This window comes from Scyliorhinus canicula, chromosome 22 (assembly GCF_902713615.1).
Source record: "Scyliorhinus canicula chromosome 22, sScyCan1.1, whole genome shotgun sequence".
Lineage (NCBI taxonomy): Eukaryota > Metazoa > Chordata > Chondrichthyes > Carcharhiniformes > Scyliorhinidae > Scyliorhinus > Scyliorhinus canicula.
This window is the reverse complement of record NC_052167.1, coordinates 29638517-29661036: the sequence shown is the minus strand read 5'-3', so window position 1 is coordinate 29661036 and position 22520 is coordinate 29638517. Positions and strand designations below refer to the sequence as shown.

The 22520-nt window shown below is 51.4% G+C and overlaps 1 protein-coding gene across 1 annotated transcript in view; it reads left to right on the top strand.

The window, feature by feature from the left end:
* Positions 1–471: 471 nt before the first annotated feature.
* The window catches only part of LOC119956250 (tetraspanin-5-like), a 48599-nt gene continuing 26550 nt past the window's right edge, over positions 472–22520 (top strand). Inside the window, exons 1-4 of the mRNA XM_038783283.1 lie at positions 472–531; positions 636–686; positions 1236–1379; positions 19111–19281. Coding sequence (XP_038639211.1) covers positions 472–531; positions 636–686; positions 1236–1379; positions 19111–19281 — 426 coding nt within the window. The remainder of the gene's footprint in view (positions 532–635; positions 687–1235; positions 1380–19110; positions 19282–22520) is intronic.

Sequence of the window (22520 nt, the reverse complement as noted above, 5' to 3'; positions counted from 1 at the left end):
CTCTCTCTCTCTCTCTCTCTCTCATGTTTTCTCAGAAACACGGCTGTATTTCTGAAACTGCAGAGACCTGAATGAATCTACAGCTGCAAACCATTGCAGACTGGAAATCTCAACCTGAAAACCTGGTTTGAAGGAGTGTGTACGAGAAAAAACTATCCACAACAAAGACTCTTGTCATTTATTTTTGCTTATTATTTTCACCCCTCTCTTCCCCTCTGCGTTTGTTTGTCTTGCATGTGTGTGTGTGTACAGGGTGGGGCAATTGAAAGTGGGGATTCGGAATGAGACATTCATTATTAACCAATATATTTGCTGCATATTTCATTATAGTTATTGTTACAAGTAAAACATTATTGTGTTTAAACTTATAAACCTGGTGACTAATTACTGGACAGCCAAGGGCCAAAGATTTTGGGTATTTTTCGAAGAATTGTTGGGCTAATTCAATTGTGTTGCAACTCCAGGTCAAGCATGGCTGGAATTGACGTCGCCCTAGCCCCAGATGTTGTAACAGCACACCATTCCCTCAGAGTAATATTATGGAATAGGGATGAATTTCAGGGCGGTGTTAGTCGAAGTTGTGGTTGTTGAGTTCAGTTCCCTCCTGATCGAATCTTGTTTTGTCTCTTTTGCAGATAACAGGCGCTGGACTCCTCGCAATCACTTTCTGGGCCTGGAACGAAAAGGTAACAATTCCTGACTCCAGCACCTTGGGGTGAACATAAAATACTGGGTGTACTCAGCGGGTCAGACTGCGTCTAGGGAGTGAGAAACAGAGTTGATGTTTGAGCAGATCCAGATGTCTTACGTGAGGACTATATTGGAGCACTGAGTTTGGTGAAGTTTACTGTTCCAATTCTTTTTTTAATATAAATTTAGCATGCCCAATTTTCTTTTTCCCAATTAAGGGGCAATTTTAGCGTGGCCAATCCACCTACCCTGCCCGCCTTTGGGTTGTGGGGGTGAAACCCACACAGACACGGGGAGAATGTGCAAACTCGGACAGTGACCCAGAGCCGGGATTGAACCTGGGTCCTCGGGGCGGTTAGGCAGCAGTGTTAGAGTGGCACAGTGCTTGATACCAGCATCTGTAAACCCCATCCCAAAATGATTGAACCATCGGCAAAAACACGTATTAAAAACCCTGGGAAATGTCGGCGGTTTTGCTGGTGATGTTGAGTGGTGTTTGATACCTGCCGTGTCTGTGACTGAATGTTTTATTTCTGTCTCTACAGGGAGTGTTGAATATTAGCTCCATCACTGAGCTCAATGGTTTCGATCCGGTTTGGGTTGTACTGATTGTCGGTGTCCTGACATTTGTGTTGGGCTTCACTGGCTGCATCGGAGCACTCCGGGAGAATATCTGCCTGCTGAAGTTTGTGAGTGTCTGTATTTACCACATCTAAAAATATCATAGAATTTATCATAGAATTTACAGTGCAGAAGGAGGCCATTTGGCCCATCGAGTCTGCACCGGCTCCTGGAAAGAGCACCCTACCCAAGATCAACACCTCCACCCTATCCCCATAACCCAGTAACCCCACCCAACACTCAGGGGAATTTTGGACACCATGGGCAATGAACCAGGGCAGGTAATAGATTTGTTAGTGGGGGAGCATTTTGGAGGTAGTGACCACAATTCTGTGACTTTCACTTTGGTTATGGAGAAGGATAGGTGCGTGCAACAGGGCAAGGTTTATAATTGGGGGAAGGGTAAATACAATGCTGTCAGACAAGAATTGAAGTGCAGAAGTTGGGAACATAGGCTGTCAGGGAAGGACACAAGTGAAATGTGGAACTTGTTCAAGGAACAGGTACTGCGTGTCTTTGATATGTATGTCCCTGTCAGGCAGGGAAGAGATGGTCGAGTGAGGGAACCATGGTTGACAAGAGAGGTTGAATGTCTTGTTAAGAGGAAGAAGGAGACTTATGTAAGGCTGAAGAAACAAGGTTCAGACAGGGCGCTGGAGGGATACAAGATAGCCAGGAGGGAACTGAAGAAGGATTAGGAGAGCTAAGAGAGGGCATGAAAAATCTTTGGCGGGTAGGATCAAGGAAAACCCCAAGGCCTTTTACACATATTTGAGAAATATGAGAATGACTAGAGCGAGGGTAGGTCCGATCAAGGACAGTAGCGGGAGATTGTGTATTGAGTCTGAAGAGATAGGAGAGGTCTTGAACAAGTATTTTTCTTCAGTATTTACAAACGAGAGGGGCCATATTGTTGGAGAGGACAGTGTGAAACAGACTGATAAGCTCGAGGAGATACTTGTCAGGAAGGAAGATGTGTTGCACGTTTTGAAAAACTTGAGGATAGACAAGTCCCCCGGGCCTGACGGGATATATCCAAGGATTCTATGGGAAGCAAGAAATGAAATTGCAGAGCCGTTGGCAATGATCTTTTCGTCCTCGCTGTCAACAGGGGTGGTACCAGAGGATTGGAGAGTGGCGAATGTCATGCCCCGTTCAAAAAAGGGAATCGGGATAACCCTGGGAATTACAGGCCAGTTAGTCTTACTTCGGTGGTAGGCAAAGTAATGGAAAGGGTACTGAGGGATAGGATTTATGAGCATCTGGAAAGACACTGCTTGATTAGGGATAGTCAGCACGGATTTGTGAGGGGTAGGTCTTGCCTTACAAGTCTTATTGACTTCTTTGAGGAGGTGACCAAGCATGTGGATGAAGGTAAAGCAGTGGATGTAGTGTACATGGATTTTAGTAAGGCATTTGATAAGGTTCCCCATTGTAGGCTTGTGCAGAAAGTAAGGAGGCATGGGATAGTGGGAAATTTGGCCAGTTGGATAACAAACTGGCTAACCGATAGAAGACAGAGAGTGGTGGTGGATGGCGAATATTCAGCCTGGAGCCCAGTTATCAGTGGCGTACCGCAGGGATCAGTTCTGGGTCCTCTGCTGTTTGTGGTTTTCATTAACGACTTGGATGAGGGAGTTGAAGGGTGGGTCAATAAATTTGCAGATGATACGAAGATTGGTGGAGTTGTGGATAGTGAGGAGGGCTGTTGTCGGCTTCAAAGAGACATAGATAGGATGCAGAGCTGGGCTGAGAAGTGGCAGATGGAGTTTAACCCTGACAAGTGTGAGGTTGTCCATTTTGGAAGGACAAATGTGAATGCGGAATACAGGGTTAACGGTAGGGTTCTTGGCAATGTGAGAGAGCAGAGAGATCTTGGGGTTTATGTTCATAGATCTTTGAAAGTTGCCACTCAAGTGGATAGAGCGGTGAAGAAGGCCTATGGTGTGCTAGCGTTCATTAGCAGAGGGATTGAATTTAAGAGCCGTGAGGTGATGATGCAGCTGTACAAAACCTTGGTCAGGCCACATTTGGAGTACTGTGTGCAGTTCTGGTCGCCTCATTTTAGGAAGGATGTGGAAGCTTTGGAAAAGCTGCAAAGGAGATTTACCAGGATGTTGCCTGGAATGGAGAGTAGGTCATACGAGGAAAGGTTGAGGGTGCTAGGCCTTTTCTCATTAGAACGGAGAAGGATGAGACTTCCGGGTGCGGCTATGACTAGCTAAGTCGCACACTTGGAAGCTCCTGCGACAAAGGTGTTTTCGGGCCAACTGGAGGGCCCCAAAGGTGCAGTAAAGACGAATCCCGGTGGGGGAAGGTCCCCTGAGGAGAACTAGACCGATTTTATGGTCGGTACCCGGAGTGGAGCGGCAAGAAAAACGGCAGCAGCTCCCCAAAAAAAGCGGGGGAAGAAAATCAAAATGGCGGCCGGCGGCGCATCGGAGGAGTGGAAGAAATGGGCGGAGGAGCAGCAGGCCGCTCTCCTCCGTTTTTTCACGGAGCTGAAAGTGGAGCTCTTAGAGTCCATGAACGCGACGGCCACCAGGTTGGTGGGAGCCCAGGTGATCCAAGAGGCGTCGATTAAAGAGCTGCAGCAGGAGATGACCGCGAGGGAGGAGGAGGCCACAGTCATCGGGGCAAAGGTGGAGGTGCACGAGGCACTCCACATGAAGTGGCAGAGCCGCTTCGAGGAGCTGGACACTCGGATGAGGAGGAAAAATTTGAGGATCCTGGGCTTGGAAGAAGGCCTGGAGGGGTCGGATCTCCCGGGATATGTGGCGGAGATGTTGAGCTCCCTGATGGGGGAAGGGGCCGGTCCGGCGCCCCTGGAACTGGAAGAGGCATACCGGGTCATGGCCAGGAGGCCTAGGGCAAACGAGCCCCGAGGGCGGTGCTGGTGCGGTTCCAGCGGCTAAGTGATCGAGAGAAAGTCCTGAGGTGGGCTAAAAGGGAGAAAAGCAGCAAGTGGCAGAACTCGACGGTAAGGGTGTACCAGGACTGGAGTGCGGAGGTGGCAAAGCGGCGGGCCCGGTACAACCGGACAAAGGCGGTGCTACACGCGAAAAAGATCAAATTTGGAATGCTGCAGCCGGCGCGCTTGTGGGTCACCTACAAGGACCAACATCATTATTTCGAGTCCCCAGAGGAGGCCTGGACCTTTGTACAAGAGGAAAAGTTGGACACGAACTAAAACCTGGGAGCACCGGCGGTCGTAGCCGCCTGGGGACTCTTGATTGAGCAAGTGGCCCTTTTCTTTTTCAGGCCAGGTCGGAACTGGGTAACAGTTTCGTGGATTGTTTGGGGTGTTTTTTCTCGAACGGTTGACTTTTCTGAATATCTTGAAGGTTTCGAGTTGTTGGGTGTTTCTGTATATTTGAACTGTTGAAATCTCTATTGTGGGTCGTTGGCTTCTTATGGGGTGTTTCTTCCCGTTTCCAATTTCCCTTAGTTATTTACCCCTTTTACCCTTTTCCTTTGGGTGCTTGGGGGGGTTTTTTGTTCTTTTTTTCTTTTCGGGTTATGGTTATCTGCGGTTATTTATACTGTTTGATGGAGGGTGATGGTTGGGCACACTGTTAGTTGATAGCTAGTTAATTATTTTGTTATTTAAGTATGTAGTTAAGTATTTATGTATTTATTTGCCATTGGGTATTTATATCGTTAAGTTGGGGAGACGGGACGGGGGGGAGCGGGTTGATTATGCGGGTCTTTCTCTGGGGTTTTAAGGGGATCTTTCACGGGCGCAGATGGGGTGAACCGGGAGGAGTCGGAATGTGGCAGGAGCAGCCGGGTCAGCGGAGACCAGCTGACTCTCGGGAGTACGATGTTGGGTACATCGCGGCTAGGAGGGGTCCTAGCCAGGGGGGGGGGGGGGGGGGGCTGGGGGGGGACACCGGGTTGCTGCTGGAAAGACCAGGGACGAGAAGGGGAGAGCCGGGGGGGGTGGGGGGGGGGGCCATCGCTATGGGAAGCGGGTCAGAAAAGGAGGGATGACCCGGGGCGAGCAAGGGACAAGACATGGCTAATCGACAGGGAGTAGGGACGGGTCGCTCAGCGATCCGATTGATCACGTGGAACGTAAGGGGGCTGAATGGGCCGGTTAAAAGATCAAGGGTCTTCTCACACCTGAAGGGACTGAAGGCTGATGTAGCAATGCTGCAGGAGACTCATTTGAGGTTAGCAGATCAGGTCCGCCTGAGAAGGGGGTGGGTGGGACAGGTGTTCCACTCAGGCTTGGATATCAAGAACCGGGGGGTGGCGATTTTGGTGGGAAAGAGGGTGTCGTTTGTGGCGGCAGAGGTGGTGGCAGATAAGGAGGGCAGGTATGTGATGGTGAGGGGTAGGTTGCAGGGAGAGAATGTGGTACTGGTAAATGTGTATGCCCCGAACTGGGACGACGCGGGTTTTATGAGGCGCCTGCTGGGCCTCATCCCGGGACTGGAGGCAGGGGGCCTGATCATGGGAGGGGACTTTAATACGGTGTTAGACCCTGGGCTGGATAGATCGAGTTCCAGGACGAATAGGAGGCCGGCAGCGGCAGAGGTGTTAAGGGGGTTCATGGAGCAGATGGGAGGGGTAGACCCATGGAGATTTGGTAGGCCTAGGGCGAGGGAGTATTCTTTTTTCTCCCACGTCCACAGAGTGTACTCTAGGATCGATTTTTTCGTATTGAACAGGGGGCTGATACCGAGAGTGCAGGACACGGAGTACTCGGCCATTGCGATATCGGACCATGCACCACATTGGGTGGACGTGGACATGGGGGAGGCGCGGGATCAACGCCCGTTGTGGCGCCTGGATGTAGGGCTGTTGGCGGACGAAGAGGTGTGCAGAAGGGTGAGAACGGGCATTGAGAACTATCTGGGTACGAATGACACAGGTGAGGTGCAGGTGGGGACGGTCTGGGAGGCCTTGAAAGCAGTGATTAGAGGAGAGCTGATCTCCATAAGGGCACACAGAGAGAGGAAGGAGAGGCAGGAAAGGGAGAGGCTGGTGGGGGAGCTCCTAGAAGTAGATAGGAAATATGCGGCGGCACCAGAGGAGGGGCTATTAAGGGAGCGGCGTAGCTTGCAGGCCAGGTTCGACCTACTGACCACTAGGAAGGCGGAAATGCAGTGGAGAAGGGCGCAGGGTGCGGCGTATGAGTACGGGGAAAAGGCGAGCAGGATGCTGGCACACCAGCTTCGTAAGCGAGATGCAGCCAGAGAGATTGGGGGAGTGAGAGAGAGGGGTGGGGACGTAGTGCAGAAGGGGCAAGAGGTGAATAGGGTCTTTAGGGACTTCTATAGGGAATTGTATAGGTCTGAACCGCCGAAGAGGAGAGGGGGAATGAAGAACTTTCTCGACAAATTGGGGTTCCTAAAGGTACAGGAGGAGCTGGTAGAAGGGTTGGGGGCGCCGATAGAGCTGCAGGAGCTAATTAAAGGGATAGGCCAGATGCAGGCGGGGAAGGCGCCGGGGCCGGATGGGTTCCCGGTGGAGTTTTACAGGAAATTTGTGGACTTGGTGGGTCCAGTGCTGGTGAGAGCCTTTAATGAGGCGCGCGAGGGGGGGGTTCTGCCCCCAACAATGTCGCAGGCCCTGATCTCCCTGATTTTGAAGCGGGACAAGGACCCGGTCCAGTGCGGGTCCTACAGGCCCATCTCCCTCCTAAATGTTGACGCCAAGCTGTTAGCAAAGGTCCTGGCAACCAGGATAGAGGACTGTGTGCCAGGGGTAGTCCATGAAGACCAGACGGGGTTCGTGAAGGGACGCCAACTTAACACAAATGTCCGGAGATTGTTAAATGTGATTATGATGCCAGCAGTGGAAGGGGAGGCGGAGATAGTGGTAGCGCTGGACGCGGAGAAGGCATTTGACAGGGTGGAGTGGGAATACTTGTGGGAGACGTTGGAAAGGTTTGGGTTTGGGGAGGGATTTATCAAGTGGGTAAAACTGCTCTATTCAGCTCCGATGGCAAGTGTGGTAACAAACGGGAGGAGGTCAGAATATTTTGGGCTCCATCGAGGTACTAGGCAGGGATGTCCCCTATCCCCCTTACTCTTTGCATTAGCGATTGAGCCGTTGGCGATGGCACTGAGGGGTTCAGGGGGGTGGAGAGGACTGACAAGGGGAGGGGAGGAACATCGGGTCTCGCTCTATGCGGATGATTTGTTGTTGTATGTGGCAGACCCGGAGGGGGGAATGCCGGAGGTAATGGGGATACTAGCGGAGTTCGGGGACTTTTCGGGGTATAAATTAAATCTGGGGAAAAGTGAGGTCTTTGTAATACACCCGGGAGACCAAGGGGAGGGAATTGGGAGACTCCCCTTCAAAAGAGCAGTTAAAAGTTTTAGGTACTTGGGGGTGCAGGTGGCAAAGAACTGGGGGACCCTCCACAAGTTGAACTTTTCCAGACTGGTGGAACAGATGGAGGAGGAGTTTAAGAGGTGGGACATGGTGCCGCTGTCGCTGGCAGGGAGGGTGCAGTCAGTTAAAATGACGGTCCTCCCGAGGTTCTTGTTTTTGTTCCAGTGTCTGCCCATCTTCCTCCCCAGGGCCTTTTTCAAGAAGGTAACGAGTAGTATCATGGGGTATGTGTGGGCACATGGCACCCCGAGAGTTAGAAGGGTCTTTTTGGAGCGGAGTAGGGATAGTGGAGGGCTGGCGTTACCCAACCTTTCAGGATATTACTGGGCGGCAAATACATCGATGGTACGAAAGTGGATGATGGAAGGGGAGGGGGCAGCCTGGAAGCGCATGGAGAGGGCGTCCTGCGGCAACATAAGCTTAGGGGCACTGGTAACGGCACCATGGCCGCTCCCTCCCACGAGGTATACCACGAGCCCGGTGGTGGCGGCCACCCTCAAGATCTGCGGGCAGTGGAGGCGACACAGGGGGGAAGTGGGAGGTCTGATAGGGGCACCACTAAGAGGGAACCACAGATTTGCGCCGGGAAATACAGGAGGGGGATTCCAGAGCTGGCAGAGGGCGGGTATTAGACAACTGAGGGACTTGTTTATAGAGGGGAGGTTTGCGAGCTTGGGAGAGCTGGAGGAGAAATTTGGGCTCCCCCCGGGGAACACGTTCAGGTACCTCCAAGTGAAGGCATTTGCCAGACGACAGGTAGAGGGGTTCCCCGCGCTCCCCGACAGGGGGGTGAGTGATAGGGTGCTATCAGGGGTCTGGGTCGGGGAGGGGAAGATCTCGGACATCTATAAGATTATGCAGGAGGTGGAGGAGGTACCAGTAGTGGAGCTGAAAGATAAGTGGGAGTTAGAGCTGGGGGAACAGATAGAGGACGGGACATGGGCAGACGCCCTGGAGAGGGTCAACTCGTCGTCGTCATGTGCGAGACTAAGTCTCATTCAATTTAAGGTACTGCATAGAGCCCACATGACGGGGACAAGGATGAGTCGGTTTTTCGGGGGTGAAGACAGGTGTATTAGATGTTCGGGAAGCCCTGCGAATCATGCACATATGTTTTGGGCATGTCCGGCACTGGAGGAGTTCTGGAAGGGGGTGGCAGGGACGGATGTCGAGAGTGGTGGGGTCCAGGGTCAAGCCAGGATGGGGACTTGCGATCTTCGGGGTTGGGGTGGAACCGGGGGTACAGGAGGCGAGGGAGGCTGGAATATTAGCCTTTGCGTCCTTGGTGGCTCGGAGGAGGATCTTGATTCAGTGGAGGGACGAAAGGCCTCCAAGTGTTAACACCTGGTTAAACGACATGGCAAACTTCATCCAATTGGAAAGGATCAAATTCGCCCTGAGAGGGTCGGTGCAGGGGTTTTCCAGGCGATGGCAACCCTTCCTAGACCTCTTGGATCAGAGATAGAAACTGAGGCCGTGACAGCAGCAACCCGGGAGGGGAGGGGAGGGCGGGAGGGAGGAGGGGGGGGGGGGGGAGGGGGGGACAAAGACGAAGGAAGTACGGTAGCGGTGGTGGCACGGGCAAGGCCTGCCCGAGGACACTGCCAGAAATGATAAGTTGGTCTGACTGTCGGTTCGCCGGCGGGGGGGGGGGGGGGGGGGGGGCGCGAGTAGGGGGGGGGGGGGACTTTTTTTTTTTTTGTTAAGTAGGGGGGTTTGACTTTGTTTTGTTATAATTTAAATGTAAATGTAGGGGGGGGTTAAAATGTTTGTATTTTGAAAAATTTCTTCAATAAAAATTATTTTAAAAAAAAAATGAAGGGTTACTTATAGAATATTGTATCTGTGGGGATTATTGGTGTTGATAGTTGTTAAGATGTTGACTTTGTGTTTATAAAGTGTTAACTGGTTTCATAAATAAACATGGTTTTGTTTAAAAAAAAAGAAGAACGGAGAAGGATGGGGGCTTGATAGAGGTTTATAAGATGATCGGGGGAATAGATAGAGTAGACAGTCAGAGACTTTTCCCCCGGGTGGAACACACCATTACAAGGGGACATAAATTAAAGATAAATGGTGGAAGATATAGAGGGGATGTCAGAGGTAGGTTCTTTACCCAGAGAGTAGTGGGGGCATGGAATGCACTGCCTGTGGAAGTAGCTGAGTCGGAAACGTTAGGGACCTTCAAGCGGCTATTGGATAGGTACATGGATTAGGGTAGAATAATGGAGTGTAGATTAACTTCTTCTTAAGGGCAGCACGGTAGCATTGTGGATAGCACAATTGCTTCACAGCTCCAGGGTCCCAAGTTCGATTTCGACTTGGGTCACTGTCTGTGCGGAGTCTGCACATCCTCCAAGTGTGTGCGTGGGTTTCCTCCGGGTGCTCCGGTTTCCTCCCACAGTCGAAAGATAGAACATAGAACATAGAACAGTACAGCACAGAACAGGCCCTTCGGCCCTCGATGTTGTGCCGAGCCATGATCACCCTACTCAAACCTACGTATCCACCCTATACCCGTAACCCAACACACACACACACCCCCACCCCACCCGGCTAACCTTACCTTTTTAGGATACTACGGGCAATTTAGCATGGCCAATCCACCTAACCCGCACATCTTTGGACTGTGGGAGGAAACTGGAGCACCCGGAGAAAACCCACGCACACACGGGGAGGACATGCAGACTCCGCACAGACAGTGACCCAGCCGGGAATCGAACCTGGGACCCTGGAGCTGTGAAGCATTTATGCTAACCACCATGCTACCGTGTTGCCCCAAATTTTTTTGAACACAAAGATGTGCAGGTTGGGTGGATTGGCCGTGAAAAATTGCCATTAGTGTCCACAATTCTATGATTAACCAAGGACAAAAGTTTGGCGCAACATCGTGGGCCGAAGGGCCTGTTCTGTGCTGTATTTCTCTATCTATCTATCTATCTATCTATCTATCTAAGGGCAATTTAGCATGGCCAATCCACCTAACCTGCACATCTTTGGACTGTGGGAGGAAACCGGAGCACCCGGAGGAAACCCACGTAGACACGGGGAGAACGTGTAATCCTAATGCTAGAATTGACATCGGGTCCCTGACCCTGTGAATTGACCCCTGGTCTCTGACGCTGTGAATTGAACCCAGGTCCCTGACGCCGTGAATTGACCCCGGGTCCCTGACGCTGTGAATTGACCCCTGGTCTCTGATGCTGTGAATTGAACCCAGGTCCCTGACCCTGTGAATTGACCCTGGGTCACTGACGCTGTGAATTGACCCCTGGTCTCTGACGCTGTGAATTGAACCTGGGTCCCTGACGCTGTGAATTGAACCCGGGTCTCTGACCCTGTGAATTGAACCCAGGTCCCTGACCCTGTGAATTGAAACCTGGGTCCCTGACGCTGTGAATTGACCCCGGGTCCCTGACGCTGTGAATTGACCCCGGGTCCCTGACGCTGTGAATTGAACCCGGGTCTCTGACCCTGTGAATTGAACCCAGGTCCCTGACCCTGTGAATTGAAACCTGGGTCCCTGAAGCTGTGAATTGGTCCCGGGTCCCTGACCTTGTGAATTGAACCCGGGTCCCTGATGCTGTGAATTGAACCCTGATCCCTGACCCTGTGAATTGAACCCTGGTCTGTGACCCTGTGAATTGAAACCTGGACCCTAATGCTGTGAATTGAACCCTGGTCCTTGACGCTGTGAATTGACCCTGGGTCCCTGACGCTGTGAATTGACCCCGGGTCCCTGAAGCTGTGAATTGGCCCCGGGTCCCTGACCTTGTGAATTGAACCCGGGTCCCTGACGCTGTGAATTGAACCCTGGTCCCTGACCCTGTGAATTGAACTCTGGTCCCTGACGCTGTGAATTGACCCCGGGTCCCTGACGCTGTGAATTGAACCCTGGTCGCTGACCCTGTGAATTGAACCCGGGTCCCTGACCCTGTGAATTGAACCCTGGTCCCTGACCCTGTGAATTGAACTCTGGTCCCTGACGCTGTGAATTGACCCCTGGTCCCTGACGCTGTGAATTGACCCCGGGTCCCTGGCCCTGTGAATTGACCCCTGGTCCCTGGCCCTGTGAATTGACCCCGGGTCCCTGATGCTGTGAATTGAAGCCGGGTCCCTGACCCTGTGAATTGACCCCTGGTCCCTGACCCTGTGAATTGACCCCTGGTCCCTGACCCTGTGAATTGAACTTGGGTCCCTGACCCTGTGAATTGAACCTGGGTCCCTGACGCTGTGAATTGAACCTGGGTCCCTGACGCTGTGAATTGAACCTGGGTCCCTGACCCTGTGAATTGAACCTGGGTCCCTGATGCTGTGAATTGACCCCGGGTCCCTGACGCTGTGAATTGAACCCGGGTCCCTGACGCTGTGAATTGAACCCGGGTCCCTGACGCTGTGAATTGAACCTGGGTCCCTGACGCTGTGAATTGAACCTGGGTCCCTGACGCTGTGAATTGAACCTGGGTCCCTGACGCTGTGAATTGAACCCGGGTCCCTGACGCTGTGAATTGAACCTGGGTCCCTGACGCTGTGAATTGAACCCGGGTCCCTGACGCTGTGAATTGAACTCGGGTCCCTGACCTTGTGAATTGAACCCGGGTCCCTGACCCTGTGAATTGAACCCGGGCCCCTGACGCTATGAATTGAACCCTGGTCCCTGACCCTGTGAATTGAACCCAGGTCCCTGATGCTGTGAATTGACCCCGAGTCCCTGACCCTGTGAATTGACCCCGGGTCTCTGACCCTGTGAATTGACCCCAGGTCTCTGACGCTGTGAATTGACCCCTGGTCTCTGACCCTGTGAATTGACCCCTGGTCTCTGACGCTGTGAATTGAACTCTGGTCCCTGACGCTGTGAATTGACCCCGGGTCCCTGACCCTGTGAATTGACCCCGGGTCTCTGACCCTGTGAATTGACCCCAGGTCTCTGACCCTGTGAATTGAACTCTGGTCCCTGACGCTGTGAATTGACCCCGGGTCCCTGACCCTGTGAATTGACCCCGGGTCCCTGACGCTGTGAATTGAACCCGGGTCTCTGACCCTGTGAATTGAACCCTGGTCCCTGACCCTGTGAATTGAACTCTGGTCCCTGACGCTGTGAATTGTCCCCGGGTCCCTGACGCTGTGAATTGAACCCTGGTCCCTGACGCTGTGAATTGACCCCTGGTCTCTGACCCTGTGAATTGACCCCGGGTCCCTGACGCTGTGAATTGAACCCAGGGCCCTGACGCTGTGAATTGAACCCGGGTCCCTGACCCTGTGAATTGACCCCTGGTCCCTGACCCTGTGAATTGAACTCTGGTCCCTGACGCTGTGAATTGACCCCGGGTCCCTGGCCCTGTGAATTGACCCCTGGTCCCTGACGCTGTGAATTGACCCCGGGTCCCTGGCCCTGTGAATTGACCCCTGGTCCCTGGCCCTGTGAATTGACCCCGGGTCCCTGACGCTGTGAATTGAACCTGGGTCCCTGACCCTGTGAATTGAACCTGGGTCCCTGACCCTGTGAATTGAACCTGGGTCCCTGACGCTGTGAATTGAACCCGGGTCCCTGACCCTGTGAATTGAACCTGGGTCCCTGACGCTGTGAATTGAACCTGGGTCTCTGACGCTGTGAATTGACCCCGGGTCCCTGACCCTGTGAATTGACCCCGGGTCCCTGGCCCTGTGAATTGACCCCTGGTCCCTGGCCCTGTGAATTGACCCCGGGTCCCTGATGCTGTGAATTGAAGCCGGGTCCCTGACCCTGTGAATTGACCCCTGGTCCCTGACCCTGTGAATTGACCCCTGGTCCCTGACCCTGTGAATTGAACTTGGGTCCCTGACCCTGTGAATTGAACCTGGGTCCCTGATGCTGTGAATTGAACCCTGGTCCCTGACGCTGTGAATTGAACCTGGGTCCCTGACGCTGTGAATTGAACCTGGGTCCCTGACTCTGTGAATTGAACCTGGGTCCCTGACTCTGTGAATTGAACCTGGGTCCCTGACGCTGTGAATTGAACCTGGGTCCCTGACGCTGTGAATTGAACCTGGGTCCCTGACGCTGTGAATTGAACTCGGGTCCCTGACCTTGTGAATTGAACCCGGGTCCCTGACCCTGTGAATTGAACCCGGGCCCCTGACGCTGTGAATTGAACCCGGGTCCCTGACGCTGTGAATTGAACCCGGGTCCCTGACGCTGTGAATTGAACTCGGGTCCCTGACGCTGTGAATTGAACCCGGGTCCCTGACGCTGTGAATTGAACTCGGGTCCCTGACCTTGTGAATTGAACCCGGGTCCCTGACCCTGTGAATTGAACCCGGGCCCCTGACGCTATGAATTGAACCCTGGTCCCTGACCCTGTGAATTGAACCCAGGTCCCTGATGCTGTGAATTAACCCCGAGTCCCTGACCCTGTGAATTGACCCCGGGTCTCTGACCCTGTGAATTGACCCCAGGTCTCTGACGCTGTGAATTGACCCCTGGTCTCTGACCCTGTGAATTGACCCCTGGTCTCTGACGCTGTGAATTGAACCCGGGTCTCTGACCCTGTGAATTGAACCCTGGTCTCTGACCCTGTGAATTGACCCCGGGTCCCTGACGCTGTGAATTGACCCCGGGTCCCTGACGCTGTGAATTGAACCCTGGTCCCTGACGCTGTGAATTGAACCCGGGTCCCTGACCCTGTGAATTGAACCCTGGTCCCTGACCCTGTGAATTGAACTCTGGTCCCTGACGCTGTGAATTGACCCCGGGTCCCTGGCCCTGTGAATTGACCCCTGGTCCCTGACGCTGTGAATTGACCCCGGGTCCCTGGCCCTGTGAATTGACCCCTGGTCCCTGACGCTGTGAATTGACCCCTGGTCCCTGACCCTGTGAATTGACCCCTGGTCCCTGGCCCTGTGAATTGACCCCTGGTCCCTGGCCCTGTGAATTGACCCCGGGTCCCTGATGCTGTGAATTGAAGCCGGGTCCCTGACCCTGTGAATTGACCCCTGGTCCCTGACCCTGTGAATTGACCCCTGGTCCCTGACCCTGTGAATTGAACTTGGGTCCCTGACCCTGTGAATTGAACCTGGGTCCCTGACCCTGTGAATTGAACCTGGGTCCCTGACGCTGTGAATTGAACCCGGGTCCCTGACGCTGTGAATTGAACCCGGGTCCCTGACCCTGTGTATTGACCCCTGGTCCCTGACCCTGTGAATTGACCCCGGGTCTCTGACGCTGTGAATTGACCCCGGGTCCCTGACCCTGTGAATTGACCCCGGGTCCCTGACCCTGTGTATTGACCCCGAGTCCCTGACGCTGTGAATTGAACCCGGGTCCCTGATGCTGTGAATTGAACCCGGGTCCCTGACGCTGTGAATTGAACCCGGGTTTTTGATGCTGTGAATTGAATCCAGCTACCTGACGCCGTGAGGCAGCAATGCTAACCACTGTGCTGCATTTGGAGTCAGCTGGAAGTTAATAACTCAACCTCAAAAGGTATTTTCCACCCACCACTTCTCTGTCACAATCTGAAACTTCACTTAATTTCCAGTACTTCCCTGCATATAACACACATGGGCTTTGCATCCTTATTTGCTTTGTCACAATTAACAAAAACATATCTCAAGAAATTATCTTTATCCTATGTTCTTCGTAGGCTGTTAACCAGAGACCCTGGAGCTGTGTACAGAGCTAACACTAGCACTGCTCTGTCCTGCCTTGGACTCTCCGGAGCAGCTCTCCCCAGCAGATTCAGATGTGAGATCCTGGCCAGTAGGTACTCTGCCTATTTGTGCCGCTGCCCGTCTCCTACTTGTAACAAAATGATCCATCTTCACAGTCCTCTTGCCTTGCTTGCCAGCAGCCAGAAAATGGAACAAGCTGTCATCCATGATTTGGCATCAAAAGCATGTATACACAGGGAGCTTGACGTCAGTGACCTGCTCACTGCTGCCACTTCTGGCCGGGAGACTGCACACCGTTTCATTTCGTTCTCATTTAAAATGCGGCAGTGGCCACCATCCTTAATAAAAATGGCGATAGCGGCCATTGACTGCTTCTCCCACGATTGGGATCACCGCCGGAACACTGCGACCAATCACGCTGTGACCCTCCCAACGCCCACCATGACCCAAAGCCCCGTCTTAGACAACACCTTTCAAACTCATGACCACTGCCATCTAGAAGCCATAGAATCTATACAGTGCAGAAGGAGGCCATTCAGCCCATTGAGTCTGCACCAGCCCTCTGAAAGTGTCCTCAGCCCATTCTCCCGTCCTATCCCCATAACTCCCACATTGATCATGGCCAATCCACCTATCGAGGAAGGACAATGTGCTGAGGACACTTTCAGAGGGCCAGTGCCGACTCAATGGGCTGAATGGCCTTCTTCTACACTGTAGAGATTCATCAGCAAATGTGTGGATGACTGCGTGCCAAAGAAAGCAGTACGTATGTTCCCCAACCAGAAACCATGGCTCAATCGCGTGATTGACTCCCTACTGAAGGACAGATCTGAGGAGTTCAAGGCAGACGACCCTGACCTATACAGAAATCCAGGTATGACCTCCACAAAGCCATCCGAGATGCCAAGAGAGAATATCAAACCAAGCTAGAGTCACTGACAGACCCTCGGCAGTTGTGGCAAGGACTAAACAATATAACGGGCTACAAAGCGAAGCTGAGCAGTATCTCTGGCAGCAGCGCACCCCTCCCCGATGAACTCAATGCATTCTGTGCTCGATTTGAGCAGGTAACCATCAATCCGCTGTTGAGTGCTCCAGCAGCCCATAATTCACCCATACCCACCATCACAGCTTCCGAAGTCAGATCGGCCTTCCTGAAAGTGAACCCGCGGAAGGCGATGGGCCCGGACGGGATCCCTGGTCGTGCACTCAGAGCCTGTGCGGACCAGCTGGCAGAGGTATTCACAGACATCTTTAACCTATCCCTACTCCACTCCGAGGTCCCCACCTGCTTCAAGAAGACCACCATCATACCGGTACCAAAGAAGAACCAGGCAACATGCCTCAATGACTACCGCCCGGTGGCCCTGACGTCAGTTGTAATGAAGTGCTTCGAGAGGCTGATCACGAAGCGCATCACCTCCATACTCCCGGAACGCCTTGACCCACTTCAATTCGCATACCGTCGCAACCGGTCCACATCAGACGCCATTTCCCTGGCCCTCCACTCATTCCTAGAGCATCTTGAAAACAAGGACTCCTACATCAGACTCCTATTTATTGACTACAGCTCCGCCTTCAACACCATAATCCCAGCCAAGCTCATATCAAAGCTCCAAAACCTAGGACTTGGCTCTCACTCTGCAACTGGATCCTTGATTTTCTGACCAACAGACCACAGTCAGTAAGAATGAACACCAACACCTCCTCCACAATAGTCCTCAATACCGGGGCCCTGCAAGGCTGCGTACTTAGCCCCCTACTCTACTCCCTGTACACACACGACTGCATGGCAAAACTTGGTTCCAACTCCATCTACAAGTTTGCTGACAATACGACCATAATGGGCCGGATCTCGACTAACGACGAGTCCGAATACAGGAGGGAGATAGAGAACCTAGTGGAGTGGTGTAACGACAACAATCTCTCCCTCAATGCCAGCAAAACTAAAGAGCTAGTCATCGACTTCAGGAAGCAAAGTACTGTACACACCCCTGTCAGCATCAACGGGGCCGAGGTGGAGATGGTTAGCAGTTTCAAATTCCTAGGGGTGCACATCTCCAAAAATCTGTCCTGGCCCACCCACGTCGACGCTATCACCAAGAAAGCACAACAGCGCCTGTACTTCCTCAGGAAACTAAGGAAATTCGGCATGTCCACATTAACCCTTACCAACTTTTACAGATGCACTATAGAGAGCATCCTATCGGGCTGCATCACAGCCTGGTATGGCAAATGCTCGGCCCAGGACCGCAAGAAACTTCAGAGAGTCGTGAATACCGCCCAGTCCATCACACAAACCTGCCTCCCATCCATTGACTCCATCTACACCTCCCGCTGCCTGGGGAAAGCGGGCAGCATAATCAAGGATCCCTCCCACCCGGCTAACTCACTTTTCCAACTTCTTCCATCGGGCAGGAGATACAGAAGTCTGAGAACGCGCACGAACAGACTCAAAAACAGCTTCTTCCCCACTGTCACCAGACTCCTAAATGTCCCTCTTATGGACTGACCTCATTAACACTACACCCTGTATGCTTCATCTGATGCCGGTGTCATGTAGTCACATTGTATATCTTGTGTTGCCCTATTATGTATTTTCTTTTATTCCCTTTTCTTCCCATGTACTGAATGATCTGTTGAGCTGCTCGCAGAAAAATACTTTTCACTGTAACTCGGTACACGTGACAATAAACAAATCCAATCCAATCCAATGCGGCACCCAAGGCTGGTGCCCTGGGGCAGGGTGGGTACTCTGGCACCCCCAGGCGGGGACTCAGCTGGGGATGGGGATGTTCTCTAGGTGTGAGATTCCTGGTCATTTTCTGCTGGAATGGGTGACTAACCAGGAGTTTGGAATAAAGAAACTTGGGTGGAATTTGATTTATTTTTGTGTTTTGGTGGATCGTCTTCACAAACATTAAAATGATCCAAACTGCGAGATACAATAATAATCTTTATTGTCACAAGTAGGCAGACATTAACACTGCAATGAAGTTACTGTGAAAAGCCCCTCGTCGCCACATTCCGATGCCTGTTCGGGTACACCGAGGGAGAATTCAGAATGTCCAATTCACCTAACAAGCACGTCTTTCGGGACTGTGGGAGGAAACCGGAGCACCCGGAGGAAACCCACGCAAACACGGGGAGAACGTGCAGACTCCGTACAGACAGTGACCCAAGCCGGGAATCGAACCCGGGTCCCTGGCGCTGTGAAGCAACAGTGCTAACCACTGTGCTGAGGAGGACTGAAGAATCTGCCCCAATTCCTGACTTCCCAATGTCACTCCCTGCCTGGGATCAATGGATTCCAGTGATTTACACCCCGTTACCCTGTTAGGGATGTCGGAATTTCCTTATCGAACCACAGCTGGAGAATGTTTCCAAGATTGAGAGACAGGCCCGATGTTATGGAGCTGGAATATTGAACATGGGGAGTCCCGATGGCTGGAAGCAGTAACCCCCAGGTCATGGGACTATTCAGCTTCAGTAACCCCCAGGTCATGGGACTATTCAGCTTCAGTAACCCCCAGGTCATGGGACTATTCAGCTTCAGTAACACCAGCTTTAAGGTCTCCGTTTGGAGATATTGGAAGATGAGGATGAAATCTTTGGAGCTGCTGCATGGGTTTAACGGTTGGATCTTTGACCTGAGGCAGCGATGGGAGAGCGACGTTGGGAGAATCCCTTTCATTTGAGTGTCAGATAGGGACATCGAAAACTTGCAGCTGAACAGGAACTTCTGCTGTTTTTGAGATTGGTTCTAACTGGGTCCAAATCTGGACAATTGTTTTTTTTTAGTTTTCTATAATCATCGGAACCATTTTCACGTTGGAACTTGCAGCTGGGATCCTGGCCTTCGTCTTTAAAGACTGGGTAAAGGGGCAGGTGGAGACATTTTTCCGTGAAAACATCGATGGTTATCGTAAAGACATTGACCTCCAGAATCTCGTTGATGCCGTCCAGAAATACGTACGTATTCATCGGTCCACCCTGCAACCGTACTGGGGACGGGAGCTGGGCACGGTGGGGACCTGGGGGGGGGGGGGGGGGGGTTGGGGTGGACGCGACACGGTGGAGACCTGGGATGAGGGGGGAGAGAGTGGCAATGGTGACCCGGGGGGGAGGGAGCCTGACACCTCCCCCCTCTCTGCCCTCCCCCCTCTCTCGCCCTCCCCCCTCTCTGCCCTCCCCCCTCTCTGCCCTCCCCCCTCTCTGCCCTCCCCCTCTCTAGCCCTCCCCCCCCCCTCTAGCCCTCCCCCCTCTCAAAACAGAGGTAAAAAAACCAACATAAGTGAAAACCAACATTACCTGAATGCTCGTAGTATTCGGAATAAAGTAAATGAGTTGGTGGCACAAATCATCGTAAATGACTATGATTTAGTGGCCATTACTGAAACATGGTTAAAGGATGGTCACGACTGGGAGTTAAATATCCGAGGGTATCAAACTATTCGGAAGGACAGAGTGGATGGTAAGGGAGGCGGTGTTGCTCTGTTATTTAAGGATGACATCCGGGCAATAGTAAGGGATGACATCGGTGCTATGGAGGATAAGGTTGAATCCATTTGGGTGGAAATCAGGAATAGTAAGGCGAAAAAGTCACTGATAGGAGTAGTCTATCGGCCACCAAATAGTAACGAGATGGTGGGGCAGGCAATAAACAAAGAAATAACTGATGCATGTTGAAATGGTACAGCAGTTATCATGGGGGATTTTAATCTACATGTCGATTGGTTTAACCAGGTCGGTCAAGGCAACCGTGAGGAGGAGTTTATAGAATGTATCCGCGATAGTTTCCTAGAACAGTATGTAATGGAACCTACGAGGGAACAAGCGGTCCTAGATCTTGTCCTGTGTAATGAGACAGGATTGATTCATGATCTCATAGTTCGGGATCCTCTCGGAAGGAGCGATCACAATATGGTGGAATTTAAAATACAGATGGAGGGTGAGAAAGTAAAATCAAATACTAGTGTTTTGTGTTTAAACAAAGAAGATTACAAGGGGATGAGAGAAGAACTAGCTAAGGTAGACTGGGAGCACAGACTTTATGGTGGAACAGTTGAGGAACAGTGGAGAACCTCCCAAGTGATTTTTCACAGTGCTCAGCAAAGGTTTATACCAACAAAAAGGAAGGACGGAAGAAAGAGGGAAAATCGACCGTGGATATCTAAGGAAATAAGGGAGAGTATCAAATTGAAGGAAAAAGCATATAAAGTGGCAAAGATTGCTGGGAGATTAGAGGACTGGGAAATCTTTAGGGGGCAACAGAAAGCTACTAAAAAAGCTATAAAGAAGAGTAAGATAGAGTATGAGAGTAAACTTGCTCAGAATATAAAAACAGACAGTAAAAGTTTTTACAAATATATAAGACAAAAAAGAGTGGCTAAGGTAAATATTGGTCCTTTAGAGGATGAGAAGGCAGTTTTAATAATGGGAAATGAGGAAATGGCTGAGGAACTGAACAGGTTTTTTGGGTCGGTCTTCACAGTGGAAGACACAAATAACATGCCAGCGACTGATAGAAATGAGGCTATGACAGGTGAGGACCTTGAGATTGTTATCACTAAGGAGGGAGTGATGGGCAAGCTAATGGGGCTAAAGGTAGACAAGTCTCCTGGCCCTGATGGAATGCATCCCAGAGTGCTAAAAGAGATGGCTAGGGAAATTGCAGATGCACTAGTGATAATTTACCGAAATTCACTAGACTCTGGGGTGGTCCCGGTGGATTGGAAATTAGCAAACGTGACGCCACTGTTTAAAAAAGGAGGTAGGCAGAAAGCAGGAAATTATAGGCCAGTGAGTTTAACTTCGGTAATAGGGAAGATGCTGGAAACTATCATCAAGGAAGAAATTGCGAGGCATCTGGATAGAAATTGTCCCATTGGGCAGACGCAGCATGGGTTCGTTAAAGGCAGGTCATGCCTAACTAATTTAGTGGAATTTTTTGAGGACATTACCAGTGCAGTAGATAACGGGGAGCCGATGGATGTGGTATATCTGGATTTCCAGAAAGCCTTTGACAGGTGCCACACAAAAGGTTGCTGCATCAGATAAAGATGCATGGCATTAAGGGTAAAGTAGTAGCATGGATAGAGGATTGGTTAATTAATAGAAAGCAAAGAGTTGGGATAAATGGGTGTTTCTCTGGTTGGCAATCAGTAGCTAGTGGTGTCCCTCAGGGATCCGTGTTGGGCCCACAATTGTTCACAATTTACATTGATGATTTGGAGTTGGGGACCAAGGGCAATGTGTTCAAGTTTGCAGATGACACTAAGATGAGTGGTAAAGCGAAAAGTGCAGAGGATACTGGAAGTCTGCAGAGGGATTTGGATAGGTTAAGTGAATGGGCTCGGGTCTGGCAGATGGAATACAATGTTGACAAATGTGAGGTTATCCATTTTGGTAGGAATAGCAGCAAACGGGATTATTATTTAAACGATAAAATATTAAAGCATGCCGCTGTTCAGAGAGACTTGGGTGTGCTAGTGCATGAGTCACAGAAGGTTGGTTTACAAGTGCAACAGGTGATTAAGAAGGCAAATGGAATTTTGTCCTTCATTGCTAGAGGGATGGAGTTTAAGACTAGGGAGGTTATGTTGCAATTGTATAAGGTGTTAGTGCGGCCACACCTGGAGTATTGTGTTCAGTTTTGGTCTCCTTACTTGAGAAAGGACGTACTGGCGCTGGAGGGTGTGCAGAGGAGATTCACTAGGTTAATCCCAGAGCTGAAGGGGTTGGATTATGAGGAGAGGTTGAGTAGACTGGGACTGTACTCGTTGGAATTTAGAAGGATGAGGGGGGATCTTATAGAAACATTTAAAATTATGAAGGGAATAGATAGGATAGATGCGGGCAGGTTGTTTCCACTGGCGGGTGACAGCAGAACTAGGGGGCATAGCCTCAAAATAAGGGGAAGTAGATTTAGGACTGAGTTTAGGAGGAACTTCTTCACCCAAAGGGTTGTGAATCTATGGAATTCCTTGCCCAGTGAAGCAGTTGAGGCTCCTTCATTACATGTTTTTAAGGTAAAGATAGATAGTTTTTTGAAGAATAAAGGGATTAAGGGTTATGGTGTTTGGGCCGGAAAGTGGAGCTGAGTCCACAAAAGATCAGCCATGATCTAATTGAATGGCGGAGCAGGCTCGAGGGGCCAGATGGCCTACTCCTGCTCCTAGTTCTTATGTTCTTATGTTCTAGCCCTCCCC